Source organism: Pavona decussata, unplaced genomic scaffold (assembly GCF_977016875.1).
Source record: "Pavona decussata unplaced genomic scaffold, jaPavDecu1.1 SCAFFOLD_50, whole genome shotgun sequence".
NCBI classification, from domain to species: Eukaryota; Metazoa; Cnidaria; class Anthozoa; order Scleractinia; family Agariciidae; genus Pavona; species Pavona decussata.
In genome coordinates this window covers 980,629-1,002,331 of record NW_028145472.1, presented here as the reverse complement: position 1 = coordinate 1,002,331, position 21,703 = coordinate 980,629, and the positions used below count along the sequence as shown (strand labels likewise).

Here is a 21,703-nt window from a genome sequence, read left to right as displayed (position 1 = left end):
AAAAGAAAAGTCCGTAAAATATAACGTTTTCACTTTGAGAGCTCAAAGATAATGAGTTCTTTGTGAGTCTGTGAGTTTATTAAATCATTTTATAATTTGCTAAAAGAAAGTTTTAGGAACATGATAAGGCAATATAATGCAATAATGAGAAAACAAAGACACACAGCGCCTACCAGTCTCCACATAACAGACTTGAAACTTTTAAAGAAATTGTGAAAAAGTTGGTAAACTCACAAGTCACGCCAAGCTTATTATCTTTCAGCTCTCAAAGTAAAAACCTTATCTTCACCAAACTTTTCTTAGTTCTTACGTTTGACCATGATCAACGCATGGCGCCACTTTTCAGAAAACGCCATTGTTTCTGTACGCGATGCGTGCCTATGTTTGCCTCTTGTAAAAGATTTATGAAGTGAATGACTATCTGTCTTTTTGCCTTCTAGGCGGTCTTGGCTGCAAGATGTAGGTAGGTTGGCTGAGTGAATAACTTCTTTATTACAGGTAACTGTTACCATGATTACAAGAGAAATATAAGACGAAAACTAAACTGTGCCTATTGGTGAATACTAAAGTATAGTTTTGTTTTCGACAAAATTCCTTTTAAGCTTGTTATGTTCTGGTGGGTATTTTCTGGTCACCCTAAAACTTTTGAGTACGATTACATACCCTACACATTTAGTTTTTGAACCTTGTTCTTTTTCTTTCTGTTTAGTTATTTTGAGGCAATGTTTCGATCATTTATGCCAGAGAACAACACAGTCACGGTAGGTAGAATTACTTTAATCGTTCCCTCGCCAATTGTCGCTGCTCGCCAACCATGTGAACGCCTGAAACAGGCTAAGATGACCCACCTTGTCTGGGATAGAGGGGTTATGGAAGACATCACCTACCTGATGAACATTACCGACAAAATGTTATTGGCTTTAAAATTTGCGTTTACACAGAAATATTAAGCTAGAAAGAGACAGCATTGCTAGACAAACAAGAAAAGTGATGCGTGAATCTCATTGTCTTTCTCACAGGTTGAGGAAGAAGGGGTGCAGGCAGAGACCACCTGATCTATTTTGTGGTTTGGTGGGCCCCGCTCGAGTAAAGTAGTTTTGTTTGACCACTTCCTTAACTGTTTTCTCTCGGTCTAACGCTTATCGACTATCGAACAACTGAGCCCAGGTGTTAAATAGGCATCAGCAAACGTAAGGGGTGGGGAGGGGAGGAAGGGGAGGGAAAATTATACACAAACTTGCTCTTTACGACACTTGACGCAGACATCACCTTCATCATAATAACTTTCATCGTCTTCTCATCGAAGTTTGTTTTATGTCTTATTATTGTTTCAATTGTGTTTGTTTTGTTTCTTTTGAGCACACGCGAAAACCGTTAACCGTCTTTTTTCCTCATAAAGATTACCATTGGTGAGACAATTCCTTCGCGAGAAGCTTTCAACTCTCTCCTTCTTTATATTTATCATGGAGATGTGTCTATGCCACCTGAGGACTCACTGTATCCTTCATAAGCTACGTTTCTTAAATACACTCGATTGAAGAAACGTTGTCAGAAAAAAAAGGTATAAACCATGAAAGACAAGACACTACAGCTCCCTAGAGAACGTGTGACCTATGAAGTTATTTACATTTTTGTTGTTAGAAAATAAAAGCACTTGCGTTTGTTAGGGCTTAAAATTTACATATTTGTCAGGGGCGAGACCAAAAATGAAAACACGAAATGTGCGCATGCTAATAAGATCATCCCATAATTCCATCAGGTCGCATCGTTCACGCATTGCACGGAACAACTTCTTTTCAATCAAGTGAGCTATTCAGCGTATATTGTTTCGTTATGCGAAAGTATCCTTAAGGAAGGTTTTATCTGCACTTCCAGTACACAGCTTTTTCTATCAACTCTGTTGGATTGAAAGTCTGTGGTTAACGTCAATTGCATGACCTTAAATGAACTCGTTGTCTCTTAATAACAAGCCTGCTCCATTAAACTCGCACTCACTAATTTCGCAACTAATTTCTTAGTTATAGTCTTAAGGTATCAAATTAAGAAAATTTCCTTGACCTTGTATGCAAGATATCTTCTTTCAGCTCCTTATTTCTTTGGCTTCACTAACAATCGACTTCAGGTCTGTATAATCCCTTACAGGTTTTACAATTTAGTATTTTCTAACAGTTGTTTTCTTCTTGGTGTTATTTAATTAAATAATATTTACTCCATAACGTTTTCAGGCCTTCTGCAAACAGAATCTGGAAATGAATGTCTCGTTTGAAAATGTAGTCGAGGTAAGGAAAGGACGCCATTACTATCACAACCGTTTATTGTAACGAATACAGAGAGTCCTTGTAAAGAACCCTGAGAGCTGAAAAAACATTTTTGGACTTGACGGTCACGGACGGAGAATTTTGGTCCCATCCATTGGCCTACCATGAAACTCCACAACGCAGGTTTCGCTGGATTGGTTCATGCGAGCTATGAGTTACGAGCCAAATCACTTGGTCACATGTGACGATCGTATGATACCCAGTGGGTGAAGGGGGTGCGGCTTTCACGAAACCAGGATGACTTATTCCCAAGTAGTTTTTTTTTTTTTTCACAAGCCAAGGGGTAAGATATACCGATGGCAACACGCGCTGTCTTTGAATCGATTGTGTGACACCTGCAAAGATTATGCAAACCCGATCCAGGCGTTTTCTGCAAATATCTTCTCAAAAACTGAAGTATCAGATTTCTTTAACCAAGTCTGAGAATTGATAGTCTGATGCTTACATCGGGTATTTAGTTTGTTAGAAACTGTTGCTCTTCGTCTCCCGCACACAGCCGAGTACAACTGGGATCTGGTGTTTCAATTCGGTGAAACAAGAGCTCACTTCTTCATAACAAACAACTTATTATACGTTTCTAATTATTTTTCATTAGATTCTTGAAGCGGCTCATAGGATCGGCGCCTCGGACATGAAGAAACATGCACTCGACCTTGTTGTCGGACATTTTACTAAGGTAACTATTTCTCAGGCACTTTGGTGGAAAGAGGAAAGTTGATACCTCTCACTGACAGAGCCATTTTCATTGCCTAACGAGACCAACGAAGTATTCCCTTGGCGTTTCCGTTTGCTGCACCTTACTTTGCGAGTCCAGAAAACGTGGACATCTTAAATCAAACTTTCAGTGAAAAAACCCGCTGCATGTTGCACTGCATGGATCAACTGACTATTTCTCTTTTCTTCTCTCCCTGAAGGTTGCAAAGTCTCCGAAGCTCAGAAGACTAAGCCGAGACTTGTTGTTGGAGATTCTGGATGCTATAGCAGACTACTTAAAAGACACGGATCTAGCTGTTAACCCGTGATAAAAAAGGCCTTAAGGACGGTGTCTTCTAATACAGAAGAATTTTTGCGTAGAGTGTGACTATGTGGGAAAACCAGATCTTAGCAAGAGCTATTGGAATCGAAAAAGAAATGTTGGGGGTAACAACGCATTTTTTTAGGGATAATTAAGTAACAATAACTCTAAAAAGCTTTCAAAAACATAATATGTGTAATTGTTTCCCTATTGCAACTTAATTATCTCTGAAAAATACGCGGTTACCCCCAGTTATCTTTTTCGATTTCAATAGACCTTGCTAAGATCTTCCTTTCCCGCATAGTGATAAATCGCGGGAAAAAAACCTTTAAATTAGTAGGCACCGATCAGAGCTTCTTGGACCATTCGGAGATGCGCAGAGCGTACGCGCACTAGCAAAATGAGGCATTCTCCTCAAAACCATAGAAACAATGGCAACGAGCACGTCATAGAAAAAAGAAAACACTGTTCTAAACAATGGGTCTGCGCCTGCGTTATACAGTTTGGTGCATTTCTTTGTCGCTATCGACGCAACTTCATTGTAAAATGGCCCGATTCCAAAGGTTTTGAAGAACGTTTATATTTGCCTTGAATTGCCGTCCTGGATTTATAAGTTCCCTAAAGTAGTCACTATTACAAATGGGATTGTACAGTTGTTCAGTCTTTAGGGGTTGCGGTGCGAGTACAACCAATTGCCCGTTCCGAAGCTCATAAAGTGACTTTACACATTGTTCAGATTGAGCAATACGAAGAAATGAGCCCCATTGCCAGAAAGATCACTTAAAAATCATAAAGTTTACAAGTTTGGTTATGTTCCATTGCGTAGTAACAAGGCTGTCAAAGGTCCCCCAAATTCCTACAAATTTTTCTAATTCTGAAATGGCGTCCCCCAGATACATATAAAGTATCTATTTTTTCCGATTTCTACATGGTTGCAATCTAACGACAGGACCTCAAACTTGGTAAACTGACTAATTTTAATGTGATCTTTCTTGTGACGGACTTCAATTTCGAATAAGTCCGCAGTATCCATTTGAACTCCGGAGCGGGCAGTGCTCCCTTCTTTCCCCACCCTTACTGGGTATCGATACACGCGAAGATGTCAACACCGGATCCTAAGGCGTGAGATGATAATCTTGCAAATGAAAATATTGCATTTCACTCCTTGAGGTCTATGGGTACCATAAACGCAGAATACTTGGCATTCTGGGGCCGACTTTTGTAGTTAGAGATGATTCGATCGCATTAACTAAACAGAGACTGGGAAACAAGGGCATTCTTAGGAATAAAGCTAAAAATTGGTCAAATCCGTGGAAAAAGCAAAAATCGTTATGAATAGTACAAGAGATTAAAAATCTATTACATGAGATATGTCTCTTATTTTGATACCTTGTTTACTTCAATAACTGATATTCATACTTATAAAACAAGAAGTACAGCAAATCAATCATATTATCTGCCGCGAGCAAGAACAAGCTATGGAATATTTTTTTATTTTTATTTTTAAAGTTCGTTTTCAGGGCCAAAAGTGTGGAATTCTTTAGGTAAAAATGTGAAGTCAACCTTCTGTAGAAAATTTACATGTAAAGAAAATCTAAAACGAGAACTTCTAAGCAAATATTAATGTTATTCTGATCTTGTCAATTTCATTTTTATTTCATGATTTTCCATGATTTATTTCCTGCTTTAAGCTTGATTTGTTTATTTTGTTAGGTAGATACTGGTGTGCGTGTTTTTGTCTCTGTTGTGTTTGTTGTCTCTTTTCTCTGTGTTTTCCGGCCACAATATTGTAATTTATTTCATGTAAATTGGCTTCCTTGTTGTTTAACTCTCAAATTATTTTAGGAAGGCAATAAACTTTTTCTATTTCATTTTCTATCTTATGTCATTTCAGCTGTAGTTCTCTGTAGGGGTAAAATAAAGTTTTGTTGTTGAAAATCTAAACTTTAAAAAATTAAAGCTAAGCCACCTTAAAACATTCTGGTACGCTGAACAATAAACTATTACATACGAAAAAAAAAGACGATTAGTTTTGTTTTGTAAAATAAATATGCTGTGAAGAAATTCAAAAAGAAAATACGATATAATACTTGATTCCAATTTAAAACAGGTTGCGACTTTGGAAAGCATGTTTGTGTTTTTGGTTAGTTTTTCGTTAAAAGGTGTGCTACCACGGCAATTTTTAGTTTACAAAGTCGTGTTCGTTCTAACATCGCAAAATGTGTTTTAGGACATATTTTAATTTACTTGAACTCAAGTTATTTGTTACACGACCCCACAGTTGTTAAGCTTTTACTTCTTAACGTGTATAAATAAAGATTGATTGACTGGCTTATTGATTGATTGATTGATTGATCGATTGATTGATTCATTGATTGATTGATTGACTGATTGACAAATTGATTGATTGATTGATTGATTGATTGATTAATTGATTGATTGATTGATTGATTGATTGATTGATTGATTGATTGGTTGGTTGGTTGGTTGGTTGGTTGGTTGATTGATTGATTGATTGATTGATTGATTGATTGATTGATTGATTGATTGATTGATTGATTGATTGATTGAGTCAGAAGTCGTGGACATTGTTGTCTAGTGGTGTAGCCCTCTGACTTAGATGCAAAGGGTCTCGGGTTCGATTCCCGAGGTAATGGACAATTTTTTTTTAGTTTTATTTATTATTATTATTTATTTATTATTTTTTTTTTTTGGCTTTTAAAAAAGCCAATTATTCCAAAGGTTCCATGCAATTTTCAAAATTAAACCTTTCTTACAAAATACAAAAATATTCAAAAAAGCTCAATCCCTTTGTGGCTTATATTTCAAGTCCTGAACACAATGCAAACATTGTTTTATACCTTGCCACTCTTTACTTCTGCAAACACGAGTTGGCTCACAGGAGCCTTTGATTATTGTTTGTACTCTTATTGACAATAGCTTTGAGCCACTCAGCGAGCGGGAATTTTGAAAGTTATTGAAAAAACTAAAATAGAGGCATGACTTTCGATATCAGGTAGAAGAGCGATGGTGTAGTGATTAGCGTGCTGCGGTCTTGTTGTTTTCTTAGACAAGAAACGTTTCTCCGCATTGTCTCTTTATACCCAGGGTCCAGTTGTTCAAAGGCCGCTTAAACTAATCCCGGCTTAACGTGAACTTTGATTCGAATTTAATTACCGTTATATATAGATTATTCCAAAAGATTTTGTCCCACAGGTTTGACGAAGACTTTTCGTTAAGGACGGTGCCTACTAATAAAGAAGTATTTTTGCGTGGTTTATGACTATGCGGGGAAAGAAGATCTTCGTAAGGGCTATTGGAATCCATAAAGAAATTATTGGGGGTAGCCACGCATTTTTAGAGGTGATTTTAAAAGCAACAATTATTCTAAACAAAAAACAAAAAACAGAAAAATGCAAAACAATGTATGACGTTTTTTTTTTTCAAGTTGAAGTTTTATCATCTTTGAAAAATGCATGGTTACCTCAAATTGTCTCTTCGGATACAAATAGCACTTGCTAAATTCTGCTTTCTCTGCATAGTTTTAAACCGCGCAAAAATATCCCTGTATTATTAAATTCTCAGCCTCGGATATTGCATTTCTAGCGTTCTGATTGGTTCACTAAATCTCGGTTATCAGCTCATATACCGTAGTTTGACCTTATACGGAAAACGAAAGCCTCAGGTGTCGCTAAGCTAATTTTTTTTTTCGGCGGGAAGCAAAAGTTTCTTCGGAAAAATGTAGAAAAAAAAAAAAAAGAAAAGAAAGAAATACCAAACAATGCCATCTCAGTATAACAACAATAAAAGCCACAAAGTTCGGTATGACACTATTTAATGGTACGTATCTCTGAAGTTTCCGGCCTTTAAAATCAGAAAATTGCAAGATTTTACGATTTTTTAGATCACATGACAACGACAATAACAACCGGTTACCTCCAAAAATTTCAGGATGGCTTGCAAATCCTGGCGGTAAGAGGTTAAAGCCAATCGAAGAAATTTCTCAGGAAGAGCTTCATGCCTGTCTTTATGTTTTTACGAATTTACGAGGACTTTAGATGGTTCATCTATGAAATCCGTACGAGCGCATGTGGAGAAATAGTGGACACGAAGGGGCGGTGTTAATTTTTGAAGCTTTCTTTTCTTGCCAATCAAAGAACGTGAAGTCCTGCCCGCGATTGGCTGAATCTCTTGACGTCAGGCCAAACATTGATTTCAATACGGCGGCCAAAAGAACTCGAAGGCAGCGTTGTGATGCTTCTTTTAGAGCGCTGGACAACCTTTCTACAGACGATTTTAGCCAGGAGCGAAAGCAAATGCGGAAAAAATTGAAGGAGGCCGATATTTTAAAGTGGAGAGGATTATCACGAGTCGGGAAGGCCGTTGACTTTCAATGCGTGACCAGCCGATAAGAACTCTGTTTCACTGTTTCGAATTGCGAGTTCGTACGAGACCTGATCGCCTGAAACAGCCTTTACCTAAACATGATTCAGTTTGTTCGAAGGAATTCCTCCATTTATCAAGAGATCAATGTGTTCAGAGAAGGGGAAATGTCCGACATATTGACTTGAGCAAAAAAAAATTAAATCACTAGAAGCATTACTGTCACGCTAGCTGTTTTCATATTCTCCATTTTGCGCTAAATTTAAAGTCCCAGTCTAACTCGGTTTTAAAGAAATAAGAACCTGGGAAACAAAACAAGAGGCTACTGTGCTGTTTGAAAAATAAATATGGCCAACAGAGGTGAAGAGAAGAGCTGCGAGGTAAAACTTTGTTCGCTCGATAGTCGCGATTCTGGACACGCTTGACCAGTGCAAGTCACCGAAATTGAAGCGAAAATATATCCCAAAACCGTGGCAGGTTTTTATTTTAGAGGATTTTTGTTAATTGTGGCTCGAAAAGCATCGATCAGAGAGGGCAAAACAGATGCAACTTTTTAAATTCGTCTCCAACTGTCCCTGGAAATTTGACGAAAAACGACCTTGCGCTTCGGTGAAGTTACAGACAACATGTCGACCATTCTTTCGTTCTGAGACGACTTGTTAATACCCGCAAAACCGTGATCAGCATTTTTACAGCAATACTAAGGCAACTGAACATTATTACTGGAGGAGATGCAACTTTATGTGATTTTAAATGGATCTGAAGGTGAGAGTCGCTTTTATATTTTAGTTCATACAAAGTCTTTACCGAAAACAAGCATCGATTATTGTGTTACACAATCTTTATCCCTACGCATTGCGCCTGCGTGTCCAAAATTTCTCCACATGGGCGGCCATAATGTTCGTTTCCGTCGCTCGGCACCACTCAGCAAAACATTTGCACTAATGTGCACAGCTCTTACGCCTCTCAAATAAGCTTGAAGTTTAAAAACTTGCACTGAGGGCTTGTCTCAGTGAGGTTGTACCTCGTACACTTGAACTTGCCTGAAGTGTTTTAAATCGTCCGCGAGGAATTCAATTCAGCATGAAAAAAGCCGTCGTTGTCCTGATCTCTTCCTTCGCTCGGTATCACGCAGCAGAACATTTGCTCAAATGTGGACAACTATTACGCCTCTCGATGAGCTGGAACTTCAAATTAAAGCACTTGAATGCTAGTCTCAGAAAGGTTATAATTTCGTACATTTAAACGTTTCTTGAATTTTAGATGTCCGACTGTGTCCGATTTTCTTCGCTTTCGATTTTTCATTCAACTCCATTTGCAAAGCGCTGCGCGTGTCATGTGATCATTAGGTTTCACGCGCTTTGGTCGGAGGTTGCCTCAACATCCGGTCGTTTAAATTTGAAAGAAATTTTTTCTTAAAATATAAAAATTCAGTAAACTTCAACAGCAATGTCCAAACGCGGAGAATTTAATAAAACAATCATTCCATTCGCGCTTGTTGGATATGAGATTAGTTATAGCCAACTCATATCCAACGCGCGCTCATGGAATAATTGTTAATTAGTAGGCACCACCCATTGGAAATCCGAGTATCCCGAGATGCACAGAACGTATGCGCAGTAACAAATGTAGGTAGCGTCCTTAAGTACTATTAGCTTAAGAATAAGCTTTCAAAAACTTTATTACGACAGAATTAATTTTATGTCATGACTGCTGCAACAACTTCACTTATTCTCTTTTCAGGAAGGGACTCGGTTCCCGGCTCATGCGGCCTTTGTGGCGGCCAGGTCGCCTTGGTTAAGAACACAGCTCCTCCGAGCAAGAGAAAGATTACAGGTGCGACAATTCTACCTCTATTGATATGTTTTCTGGTCTTTAGCTCACACTCATACATGTAAGATACCAAAAATCCTTTCTTTGTACTAAGTAGTATTAAGGCTAATTTACACTTACCGATATATCGGCCCGATTAGTAGGTTAAAGGGGAAGTATTATGGGGTTTTTGGTATCTTTTGTTAAAAATGGTGAAATAAGACCTCCAATCAGCTGCCAAATAATTTAAAATGACGAGAGGAAAGAAATCAACTCAATTCCTGAAAGGAACAACTCGTGATCTTTTATGGCGCATTTTGGAAACAAAAAAATTCGAGAATTTTAAAAACATTAGGCGCTAATCGACAGTTTTATTGCACTGGGGAGATAATGTATAACAAACTTGACAATTATTTCTTTGTTTCTGCTGACAAACAAACATTTTTGGGTTTTTAAAATGACAGCAAATTTGCGTGATACTTCCCCTTTAAGTCTCATGAGCCAATTTACAGATTGCAATTTGTCGGCTGATTTCTTTATCTCTTGGTAAAGTCTGGAGTGAAAATTGGCTGATTCCAATAATCTGTAGCCGCTGTGCCACAGATTTTTATAAACCCGGTCTATTTTCGTTCACTCAGTCATTTTCTTTGTATAATCGGCCCGATTAATCGGTTTGTGTAAATTAGTCTTAATATGTGTATTCTTCACTTTTAATGTGATGAAACTTTGAAACAAAACATAAAACTTGTATTGTGAATCAGCTGTAACAGTCTCACAAAAAACGGTCTCTCCTTCCCTCAAACCAGTTGATCCATTCTCACAACAAGGTCTCACAAGTACCCTTTAAACAGCCTTCCAACCATATTTTGTGACAATCAAGATTCATCATCTCTGACCAGAGGCACTAATCGACAGTTTTATTGCACTGGGGAGATAATGTATAACAAACTTGACAATTATTTCTTTGTTTCTGCTGACAGACACACATTTTTGGGTTTTTAAAATGACAGCAAATTTGCGTGATACTTCCCCCTTAAGTAGCATGGGCTAATTTTCAGATTGAAAATTGGTAAAGTGTGAGATGATAATTGGCCTGATTCAAAAATCTGTAGCCGCTGTGCCACAGATTTTTATAAACCCGGTCGATTTTCGTCTACTCAGTCATTTTCTTTGTATAATCGGCCCGATTAATCGGTTTGTGTAAATTAGTCTTAATATGTGTTGATTCTTTACTTTCTCCGTGATTAAACTTTGAAACAAAACATAAAACTTCTATTGTGAATCAGCTGTAACAGTCTACGCAATAAGCAGTCTCTCCTTCCCTCAAATCAGTGGATCCATTTTTACACAAAGGTCTCACAAGTAACAGTGTAAACAGCCTTCCAACCATATTTTGTGACAATCAAGATTCATCATTGTCAAAATCAAGGCAATTTCTCTTTAATGTAACAAAATGCAATGATAAATAGTTAAAAATCGTGCTTACTGCCTTTAGACATCAAGTCGAGAAAGGCAACATGAACAAGCGGAAGATAAACTGGAAGTGAGGCTGCCTGAAGTTGAGATACAGTCTTTCGCGGTCACGTTTTTCAGTACATGTATACAGACTGTAAATTTCCCTTGGTAAAAAGTAAGAATTAACTTTAATCCTTTAACCCCTAATTTCATAAAGCAAATTCTCCTATCTTGTCCCCATACTTTTCGTATTAAAGTATTGGGGAGAAGTTATTAAAACATCAGGAAAATTCAACTTGGGTGATCATATCCTTAATTCTCATGACCTCAGGGGTTGAATGAGCATTGATATTTCAAGGAGAAATTTGATGCTGATCACTGTTAGGGCTGAAAGGGTTAAATAAACCACAGACTGACTCATTTATACAGTCACGATTTATTTTAAAAGGGAAGAATTTTGTAAATTGTACAACAAACCCAGAGGTGAATCATAGTCGAGGAAATAGTTGTAAAATTTTGCAAGCTGCAAAGACCATTAGACAACTGCTAAAATTTATGTAGGACACGCGCCAATCGTGGAACCGGCTTCCCGAGTTCGGAACAATATCCTCCATGCACTTTTGGTAGTAAGTTCTAACGTTTCATGGGATAGGAAACGAAACTGCCTTACGCACAAGAGAACCAATTATAAAATATTCCTTGTCAACGGAAAACGAATCAACAAAGCGATCAACGCTGGGAACCATAGTCAAATTGAGCCCCAGTGCGTCAGGGGCGATGTATTTTTGATCACGGCACGATTTCAGACATTTCAGATTGTAACCATTGTCACCACTATCGCCACTGTCTTGTCCTCGCGTGGATGGTGGTGCGGCCTGGAAGCTTGTGATCTTGCCTGCAAACACAGACGTTTTTCCGGCTGAGGGAAGCGACAGCCAGAAATACGCCTGCGTTCGCAGGCTACCCGTGACTGTAATCAGACGTCTAAACGAGATCGACGAATATGGGCTCAGCTTTAGCCGAGCGTGCCGAGTAGCGAGACATACCAATTTTGCGTCCTACTTACATACGGCATATGAAAAGTCGCTTGCTTCGATAGGTGGCCTAAAATCTGGATTTTGTGTATGACAAGGAGCGAGGAAACAATTCGGTCTCTAAACAAATTAACCTGATGGTGTTGAAAATCCTTCTTAACATTTCTGTTGCTTTACGTGTCAAAGTCTAGTTCACACACCAAACTACAAAGCCTTAAAGACGATTAGGCTAGGAACCCCCACCCACCCAACCCCTCCACCCCCACCAAGGGGAAGTAAATAAAAACTAAAAATACCCGGGAATCCAGAGCTCCATAACTCAGTACTCAGTTCTTTTGTCAAGGCTCCAGGCAACGACTCAGTGGGTTTCGGAATCCACGGTACTTCTGGAGCCCTTAACATCCCTCCTTTGGGACCCTGAAATTATCTTGCATTGTAATTGCTTTTAGTAAATTTTCACGTGAACTTCATGTTTTCAAGACCACCCGGTGCGTAACAGCTTTAGTGAAAACTGAGGCAAAACTTTAATGAGAATTTCTTCTTATTATTTATAAATCCAATACGGCAGAGTGTAAAACTGAAACGGGGAAAATTGTTTTTAGCGTCCGCAAAATCCGATCGAAAAATTAAACAGTGGTTCTAGTCAGTAAAAACTGTTCTTATTGTGAAAAAAGATTCCCGAGAGTTTTAAAAAAGCCAAGTATCCGAGATTTTGCTTTTGTGGATTAACTACGTAAAATGAGATATCCACGTTACGGCGTTTCCTTTCGTGGATTAATTGTGTGGGGGAGTTAAAGTGTATATGACAAAATGGGGTTTTTTTAATTTATTTATTTTATTTTTTGTGCCTAATCAAATCTTCAGGTTTTTTCCCTTCAATCCTTATCAATTTTTCGTCGTTGCGTTAGAGACCTATAAAATTGTGAAATTTCACTTCCGGTTAGGTACAATACCGTGGAGGTTAATTTTTTATACGAGAACATAAACATTTGATCAAGGAAATAATAAAAAAAAAAAAAAAAAAATCCGGCATATACACTTTAAATGTCACATAGTAACCATCATTGAATTATAAAAAAACAAGAAAAAATTGGTCAGAACTTCTAAAGAAATTCACACAACGCAGTGTATTATTTACTGCTACCTGTCTTTTATTTGCATATTTCCCGTTTACTCCTTACACCTTTGAAGCTACAAAAATTAAACGCCTGTTTTGATTGTCAAAATTTACTTTCAGTTGGTTATCATTAGCTAAAATTCAGATTCTAATTCCTTTTTGAGCTAAGCAATCATTCCGTTCGCAGTCGGAATCTACCAAGCACCTTAAAATTAAAAAAAAAAAAAAAACGAAAAATGAAAATTTCCTGTTTTTACGCCTGCGGGGGTGGTACTTCTTCCACGTATATCCGGGACACTGAGTTCCAGCCTGCTGATGCATCAGCAGATCCATAACCAGCACAATTACCGACCCAGAATCCCACACGCACAGTGCCCTTGTGGACTTTCTCACAGACTCCTTCGATTTGCCTCACTCGGTGTAAATTCTTTCTGCCGCTATTTCCATGTACCATGTATACTATACCATCAATGGCTGCTGGAGCGGAGCACTCTGCGCCATTGAAGGTGAAATACCATCGCCTGCAGCACCTATGGCAGCCATAGATGCGAAGATTTCCATTCCAAAAGACGCGCAGCCCTGTGTTGTCGGACATTTTCTTGAAAACACATTCCTGCAAAAATGAGTAAAAATTATAACTCAACAACAGGGCTTAAATGGAAGCCATCAGCTTTCATATAAAGATATTATTATCATACAGTTTAAAACACATAGATGCATCCGTGGGAAACAACGTCATAGGGCGGCCAGCGTAAATGCATTCCTTGAACTAGGTCAGACCGGATGTTAGTATTGTTAGTATTCATAGAAACATTATTAACTACTTTTAGCCTTGGATTTAATATAAAGTTGAAAACTCAGCATTTACCTTAATCAATCCAGAGTCCCTCCCATTATTGAGATTCTTAAAAACGCACTGTTTCCAGTTACGCACAAAAGACCCTAGAGCTCCTTTGGGGCCTGGGGGACCTTGAATTCCACGAGCACCTGTATCACCCTTGTTTTCACGCGAACCTGGTGGGCCAGAGGATCCTTGTGGTCCCTTGGGGCCAGGAGGACCTTGGTTACCACGAGCACCTTCTTTGCCTTTTTTTCCAGTAGGACCCAGTGATCCAGTTGGTCCTTGAGCGCCTTTAAGGCCTGAAGAACCTCGTCTTCCCCTAGGGCCTTCATCGCCTTTGTTTCCTCGAGGGCCGATAGGTCCTTCAGGTCCGTGATTGCCGGGTGATCCCGAGGCACCTGCTGGTCCCGCGGGTCCAGGGCTTCCTGGGATACCTGGAATTCCTGGTGCGCAGAAACATGTGCTGTGACCACAAGACCCATATGATGACGTTTGTTGAGGAGTGCCCTGAATGAAGGAGTTAGAAATTCTCTTTTAGGCTACTTGCGCTGAGTTGTGAACATTGTTATGTACATATTTCAATTGCTTTCTTAATTGCGTTTTGAATGGGTTTAATTTTTTACTTTCTAATTGAATTTTAAATGATGTTCACTGCAACAATTTCAAGTAGCTGATTATAATTGTTAAATGCAATTTGAAGTGACGTGTAACCAGTTACTCTTTTCTTTTGGAATCTTATTTTGTTTGGTGGGCAGCAGGAGGGAAGCTGACTGTTGTGAGTTTGTACCTACAGTCTGTTCATCAAACTCACCTTGTTGTCACGTGGTTTGCTGCTGCTGCTGTTGTCATTCGCAGAACACAAGATGATCAGCAGTAAGAGCAGTACACACAGCATGATGGTCAGCGGTATATTCAGGCAGCGTTTCGACATCATTCAATCTGTGAACATTGAATTCTTGAACTCAGTTTTATTCACCTCGCAAAAAGGAATAAAAAATCTACAAATGATCAAAGTACAAAGATTGGAAGAAGCCGAAACGGAAATTTATGAGGCTTTTGGTATTGAGGTAATTAACAGACAAACCAACCAACCACATAACCTTGGTAGTAAGTCGTCGATTATTTGCGGTTAATCAGATAATAACTATTTATAATCCGTTGCCGTTGAGTTTGATCATGAAGATGTAAAGTGATTGAAGCGCTATTCGTCCTAGTCATTGCTAATTTAATTTCTTTTATCATACTGAAGAAAAAAGTTATGGCGGAGAGTTATTCAGTTTAGCGACCTAAACATTTTTCATGAAAAACGACTAATTCGAGTACTTGCTAAATTTAAACTTTTTAAAAGATGTTTAAACGAGTTTTGCTAAAAAAATCTTCAAACTAATTGCACAAGAACTCAGTTCAATTCTATTAAGAAACAAATTGTAATTTACTATGGAAACGTAAGAGGGAAATCTATAGTTTTATTACCTACCAGTCTTGCTTGAGCGGCTTCAACCATCCGAAGGAAAACTGATCCATCTCTTACTATTACGGAAGCTTTTATCCTTTTTGTTTGTTGACTTGGAAGTAAAAATCTTGTTTTAGACACGTTTTAAAGCTGGCAACATGTTGGGTGCCAAAATAAACCAAGCTCTCCTATTGGTTAAATAATTTTATTGACTTCAAGGTAACACGTTTTAAAGCTCGAAACATGTTGGATGCCAAAATAAGCCAAGCACTCCTATTGGTTAAATCATCCCTATTGACTTGAAAGTAAACACTTGTCCTAGACACGTTTTAAAGCACATGACGTGTTGGGTTCCAAGTTTAGCTGAGCCCTCTTGTTAGTTAAATAATTTCTGTATCTACCAATAACCTTGACTCTTTTAAAATGTTTTGTTTAGATAACTAGCAAGTTGAAGCAAGTTTAGATGGCTCAGCCAATGATGTGCCCGCTTTTGTTTTATCTGCCTTTTTTTGCATTGTATTTTGAGACGTTTTACACATTAAAAACTTGTTTGATAACATGTATGAAACTGTACAAATATCCATAATGTTTGATAGACAATTGAACAAATGGCTTATGTGGCAATAAGTTTCGGATTTGTTTTTAATTAAACTGCTGTATACTGACACTCGTTTCTAGTTAAGTGGGCTGTGAAACAGAATAATACACTTGCTATTTTTTTTCTTTTGAATGTAAAGTCGCGTACTAAAGTTTTTACACGGCTCTCAATAAATATACTAGCTTTCAATTCACTTCTTTAACTCGGCTTTTAGCAAACAAACATTGAGTATGTTTGACACGTCAGATCCAGATTATGCAAAATCCTACTTGTGTAGTTCTTATTGCTTTCACGATTCAATCTTATTTAATCTGTGAATGGATCTATGTAAAAAGTCTATGTAATTATTAACACATAGCGAAATCAGCGACTAAATTTACGTATTCATGTTGCAAGTTTAAAGCTCAAGGATGGATTAAATTTAAGCCAAAAAATGCCCTTATTATCATGATTGTTTTACAGCAGTAAAGTTTTCGATTGAAACTTGCTAAAAGTTATTTGCGGTGTAACCTAGAAATCACAATTTTGTAACGTATTGGCTTGTTCCTTTTCGCTGATTTTGTTTAACTGAGTGCTGTTAAATTCTGATTAACACTGGAGTAATTTGTAACATGCTTCTTTAATTTGTTTAGAAGCCATTTTTTCTGCATCGAGATCCGCAAATAACGTGAATAAGGTCAAACTAAAGACCGTTTCGTGTCTGAAAAAGTGCCCTAAATTAACCGATTGCGAAGAAGTTTGTCGTCTATCGATCAGAGCTGAAATGATAGTTTTGAGCAAATATGGTAACCTCTCTCGATACATTTTCTAAAATCAAATGGAGCTCCACATGTCATTAAAACTAGGACACGCATTGAGTTATTTGGTTTCTAAAAGTCACGAAACAGGGAAAATAAAACTATTTTCTTTACTGTTAAAGGAGCAAAAACTAAATTCAGCGTGACAGCGCTGCTTAAACTGCATTCTAGTAAACATCAAAATCGTCTACCTTTGAAGTAATTCAGCACTGATCCGGGTTGTATGGATAAGAACAGAAATCTAAATTAGAGGAAAAGAAAAAGAATTAGAATTTACATCAAAAAGAGCAACGAAATCCTTCACAAATAACATTTAACAAAACTGCCGAGAACTTACAGTGTCGGATTCGTGAGTCCTTCCTTGTCACTTTTGAAAAGGTTTTAGTTGGCGAAGCTCTATTTTGTTTTGTGTAATTAGGTTCTCGTCAGAACAAGTTCTTCCAAACCTTTGTTTTTGATTTTAACTTCAAAACACTATCCCCACCCCCCCCCCCCTATAGTTTGTTTGGTCCTGAATCGTCCAATAGGACGGCATCTTCTGTGATGCTTTGCTACGATGTACTTCCCAAATTGGCGTGACTCACTGTTTCATGTTATGAAAAGAAAAAAAAAGGAAGGCTAAATAATTTTAAACTGCTTAAATAAAATACCTGTCGATTGAGATTAGAGTAATCGGTGAGCCATATCCTTGTTTCCCTCCGTGCGTAAACTGAACTTCGAGAGGTCATTTGTATTAGGGCTTCCCCCCTGAGGAGGTTTTCTCGCAGCCTAACTGTATACCCTTTCCAACAATGGTCGATCTTTCCACTACGCAAAAATACAAAGTTGCAATATTCTCTCTGTTAAAAGGCTTCCCTTACCATTATCAATTTACCTTACGGTTTACACATCAGTTGTATATTTTCTCAAAAAGTGGAACAGTTTAGCTCCATATTATTCCTTTGTCTTTTGAATCACGGCTTTTGCAATAATTGTGTTCTGTCTCCAGGTACTCAGTTTTCTTGACTAATAAACAGTGCAATTTCCGTGTAATGGGTAATTAAGGTCGTGTTGTGGCTGGTGTTGGCTTCGGTATGTTGACATATGTTTCAATTTTTCTATCGACGTTTAACTCTGTTTAATAAAACAATTGAACACATTGCTGTGAATAATATTCAGCTGTGTCAATCGGTAAGGGAAGCGACTAAGGGTTTTTCGAACACATTGTCAGACTTTTCAAACTAATTTAAGGTTATAGCGATTGGCGACAAAGAACATTGATGAAGATTGCCTCATTGCAAATGACTGCCAACTCTGAATTTCCTGTTTACTTGGTCAGTTTAAGAATAACTGTGTTAATTAAGAACTCTTTTGCTAAAAGACTGTTTACAAAAGCTAATTGTGAAACATAAAAAGCGAAACGCGAGCATGGCTAACTTTTATTTTGTTCATTGTTTTATCTTACTGAGATAGAATTCTTTTAAATCAAGCATGTAGCGATGTAAAATAAAAATGCTTGGTTCCGAGCTAATTTACAAAAAGCTAATTGTGACTCTAGCTTTCAAAGAGTGTTTACTAAATTTGAAACGCCAACATGACTTACAATCTGATTTCACTGTATATCGTTTATTGATTCGTCTTTTTGAGATCGAATATTTAACGAAAATGTAGCAATGTCAAAATGCTTGGTTTCAAGCAGCTGAAATGATTTAACAAAAAGCTAATTGACTAATGTGACGCTTCAACTAATTTGGAAAAGCTATAATGGCTAACAGTTTTCTATCGTACATTGATTTGTCTTACTGAGATCGAATTTCATTTTAAATTGAGCATGTAGCGATGTAAATCTTCGTGCCTTGTGAAATTACCGGACGGACCATTTTAACGCAAAAACTCCACTACTGCTGTTAATTAAAATTTCTGTATGCAATGGTTGACTATTAAACTGTCGCCACTGTGTAATTTTTCAAAATAGGTCTAAGGTACTAACTTTTTTTGTAAAGCTTTAAAGAAATCACACAGAGATTAAAGAAAGTGAGGCTCGTTTATTTTGTCGCAAGCCATTGAAACGTGCATATCAATTATTCAGCTAATGTGGCTGATTGAAGTAATACACAAGTAAACCAAAACTGACCTAAAAGATGGTAAGATCTACTAACACAGATTATATTTTATGTGAATAAAAAAGTCCACAAATAATTTTAAGCTTTAGATTCAAGGTTTGGGTCTGCAATTAATTTGATCCTACCGACTGTTTAATGCATCTTAGTGAATACATATAATATAATTTACCTTTGAGTACTTTAGCGGCTGCATGGCTCAACGGAAAATAGCATAAATCTAAAAGGAAATAAATTAAAGAAGTTGTTAGACACGATGTAATAACAGGCAAATAATCCAAAATCTGAACCAGGGCACCCTGAAATGATTCGTTTCGTTGGAACTTCATCGCTTCAGATATTTCGATTTGAATTGTGTCGTGAAACATGGCCTGAAATTTTCCAAACATGGGAAATTGAAGACAAACGCCACGTACGATTAATTTTCGAAATTAAATATTCTGTAAATTTTCAGCCTGAAGCACCCGAGTAAATCAAAGTAAAATAATCATGAACGCTCCCAAATAATATGGAAATACAGAGAAAATATGTCAAGTCTTCTGCTTAAATCATCGCGTTAAGTGACCAATGAAGAAATAATATACAAATTCACGCTGTCATATTCTTCAAGCAATTGTCAAATTGGTGAGTTTATAAAGCTGAAGTAATGTACAGTTTTCTGTTTTGTTTTCTTTGCATACAATCAGGCTCTCTCTCGTTAGATCACGTTCTTAATACTTAAAAATTCTCCCTCTCAAGAGTCATTCTAACAAGAAATATTATTCGCTAAGACCCTGGCTAGAACGATTTGTATACGGTCGCTAAAATGTCCAATGGAATGAATTTTTTTTATTTTTGGTTTGCCTAAGTTTAGATGTAACTCTGAGCGAATAGCGAAGACATATCAAAGCTTCAGGAATTTAAAACCATTGGAGTCAGACCATGTCAATTGAACCTGTACTGTGTTCCTCAAATTATTTCAATAAATTAACCAAATTAAATTCCACGAGAAATGTTTTACCTGTCAGTAGCAGTCATAACAGAAACCTTCGCTGTATTCTATTAATTTTTTTCTCATTTTTTGTTGTCAATCTCGACTCCCAAGTCAATGTTAGTAATCTGTATTATAAGTCTGGTGACTTTTTTGCTTGTGGATGCGGAAGAGTTAGTTTGACACGTCACCGAATGTTCACAGAGCGAGTCGTTTGTTTGCTTTAGTGGTTTTCAAATTTACCTAAAGTGCACGTGAAATAAATTTTTGTTTTTGCATTACTTAGTGATTTATTGTGTTTTAAGGTTACTCCAAACCTTCGCCGGTGCCTTCCTGAAAAAAATTCCTTTCACTGTTTATCGTTTATTGATTCGTCTTTTTGAGATCGAATTTATTTTTAAATTAAACATAACCGATGTAAAAATGTTTGGTTTCAGTCGAGCTGACAAAATTTTTTGCTTCAAAAGCAGTGTTTACTAAATTTGGAAAGTACTAGTATGGCTATCAGTTTATATCTTACATTGATTCGTTGATGAACACGAGTTTCTTTTTGAATTAAACAGGTAGTGATGTAAAACTTGGTTCCTTGTGAAATTACCCAGACGGGTCTCTTTAACGTAAAACCTCCACCTAAAACCAAAACTGACCTACAAGATAATGAGAGTGATACTAACATTGATTTTATTTTATGCAAGTAAATTAGTCCATAAAGAATTAAGCTTAAGCTTGGCCTTATGCTGTAATTAATTTTAACACCAGAGAAACTCTTAAATACGTCTTAGTGGATACATGTTTAAAAGAATTTACCTTTCAATGGCCTTTGCATTACTTTCTCGACTGCATGGCTCGGCGGACCAAAAGCGTAAATCTAAAAAGAAAGAAATTAAAGAAGTTGTTAGACACGGCATAATAACAGGAAAAAAATCCAAAATTTGAACCAGGCGGCACCCTAACATGGTTCGTCTCGTTGCAATATAATCGCTTTAGACATTTCGATTCGAATTGCGGTGAGAAATTTGGCCTGGAATTTTCCAACTGATGGGAAAATTGCGGCCCTCTATTTTAGCCGGATCAAATTGACGTTTCTAGTGCGCTAACGAAAATAGAAGAAAGACAAACGCCACGTAGGATTGATTTTGAAATAAAATGTTCAGCCTAAAACATCCATGCAAATCAAACACTGTTTCCCCAAATATTCCTAAAAGCCCTCAAATCGTATGGAAATACAAACTTAAGAAAACATGTCAAGTCTTCCGTTTCAATCCTCTCCTTTGGTACCAGTGAGGAAAACAAAATACAAAACTGTGCTGTCATATTCTCCAAGCAATCGTTCGAAGCTCAAGTAAAGCGTGTGCCACTTTTATGTTTTGTTTTCTTTGCATATAATGAGGCTCTCGTAAGATCAAGTTTTTGAGAGAACAAATATAATATCAGGGTCATTCTAACGAGAAATATAATTGGCTAGAGCTATTTGTTTCAAGTCGCCAAAATGTCCAATGGGGTGTCTTCTTCTGTGTTAGGTTTACCTAATTTAAATGCAATTCTAAGAAAACCATAGCCAGTAGCTAAAGAAATGTCAAAACTTCAGCAAATTAAAAACAATTGGGGTCAAACCATGTCAGTCGAACCTGTACTGTGTTCCTCAAATCAGGATTTCAATACAATAAGTAAATTAAATTCCACTTGAGATGTTTTACCTGTCACAGTAGCAATCACAATAGAAGCAGTGGAATCTTTGTTCTATTCGGAGAAGTGAAAGCTTCCCTGTATTTTATTTATTATTTTTTCTGATTTTTTAGTCAATCTCGACT

The 21,703-nt window shown here is 37.3% G+C and overlaps 3 protein-coding genes and 1 long non-coding RNA gene across 8 annotated transcripts in view; 2 read left to right on the top strand and 2 right to left on the bottom strand.

The window, feature by feature from the left end:
- The window catches only part of LOC146481421 (uncharacterized), a 96,297-nt gene that overhangs the window by 10,943 nt on the left and 63,651 nt on the right, over window positions 1–21,703 (top strand). The gene's annotated exons all lie outside the window — the stretch shown is intronic.
- The window catches only part of LOC146481425 (uncharacterized), a 51,319-nt gene that overhangs the window by 10,449 nt on the left and 19,167 nt on the right, over window positions 1–21,703 (bottom strand). The gene's annotated exons all lie outside the window — the stretch shown is intronic.
- The window catches only part of LOC146481426 (leucine-zipper-like transcriptional regulator 1), a 29,506-nt gene continuing 8,761 nt past the window's right edge, over window positions 959–21,703 (top strand). Inside the window, exons 1-5 of the mRNA XM_085108539.1 lie at window positions 959–1,497; window positions 2,071–2,122; window positions 2,226–2,279; window positions 2,914–2,994; window positions 3,233–3,669. Of these exons, the coding sequence (XP_084964665.1) occupies window positions 1,478–1,497; window positions 2,071–2,122; window positions 2,226–2,279; window positions 2,914–2,994; window positions 3,233–3,340 (315 nt within the window). The 5' untranslated portion in view covers window positions 959–1,477 and the 3' untranslated portion in view covers window positions 3,341–3,669. The remainder of the gene's footprint in view (window positions 1,498–2,070; window positions 2,123–2,225; window positions 2,280–2,913; window positions 2,995–3,232; window positions 3,670–21,703) is intronic.
- Window positions 13,148–21,703, bottom strand: part of LOC146481418 (uncharacterized) — a 78,697-nt gene continuing 70,141 nt past the window's right edge. For 2 of the 5 annotated variants that reach the window (XM_085108530.1, XM_085108531.1), the window contains 3 exons: window positions 14,787–14,914; window positions 14,003–14,482; window positions 13,148–13,747 (listed from right to left, as the gene is read on the bottom strand). In XM_085108530.1, coding sequence (XP_084964656.1) covers window positions 13,388–13,747; window positions 14,003–14,482; window positions 14,787–14,909 — 963 coding nt within the window. In that variant the 5' untranslated portion in view covers window positions 14,910–14,914 and the 3' untranslated portion in view covers window positions 13,148–13,387. Of the gene's footprint in view, window positions 13,748–14,002; window positions 14,483–14,786; window positions 14,974–15,448; window positions 15,481–17,014; window positions 17,389–21,703 lie in introns of those variants that run through there. The other 3 variants (XM_085108532.1, XM_085108528.1, XM_085108529.1) reach the window with 3 other exon arrangements.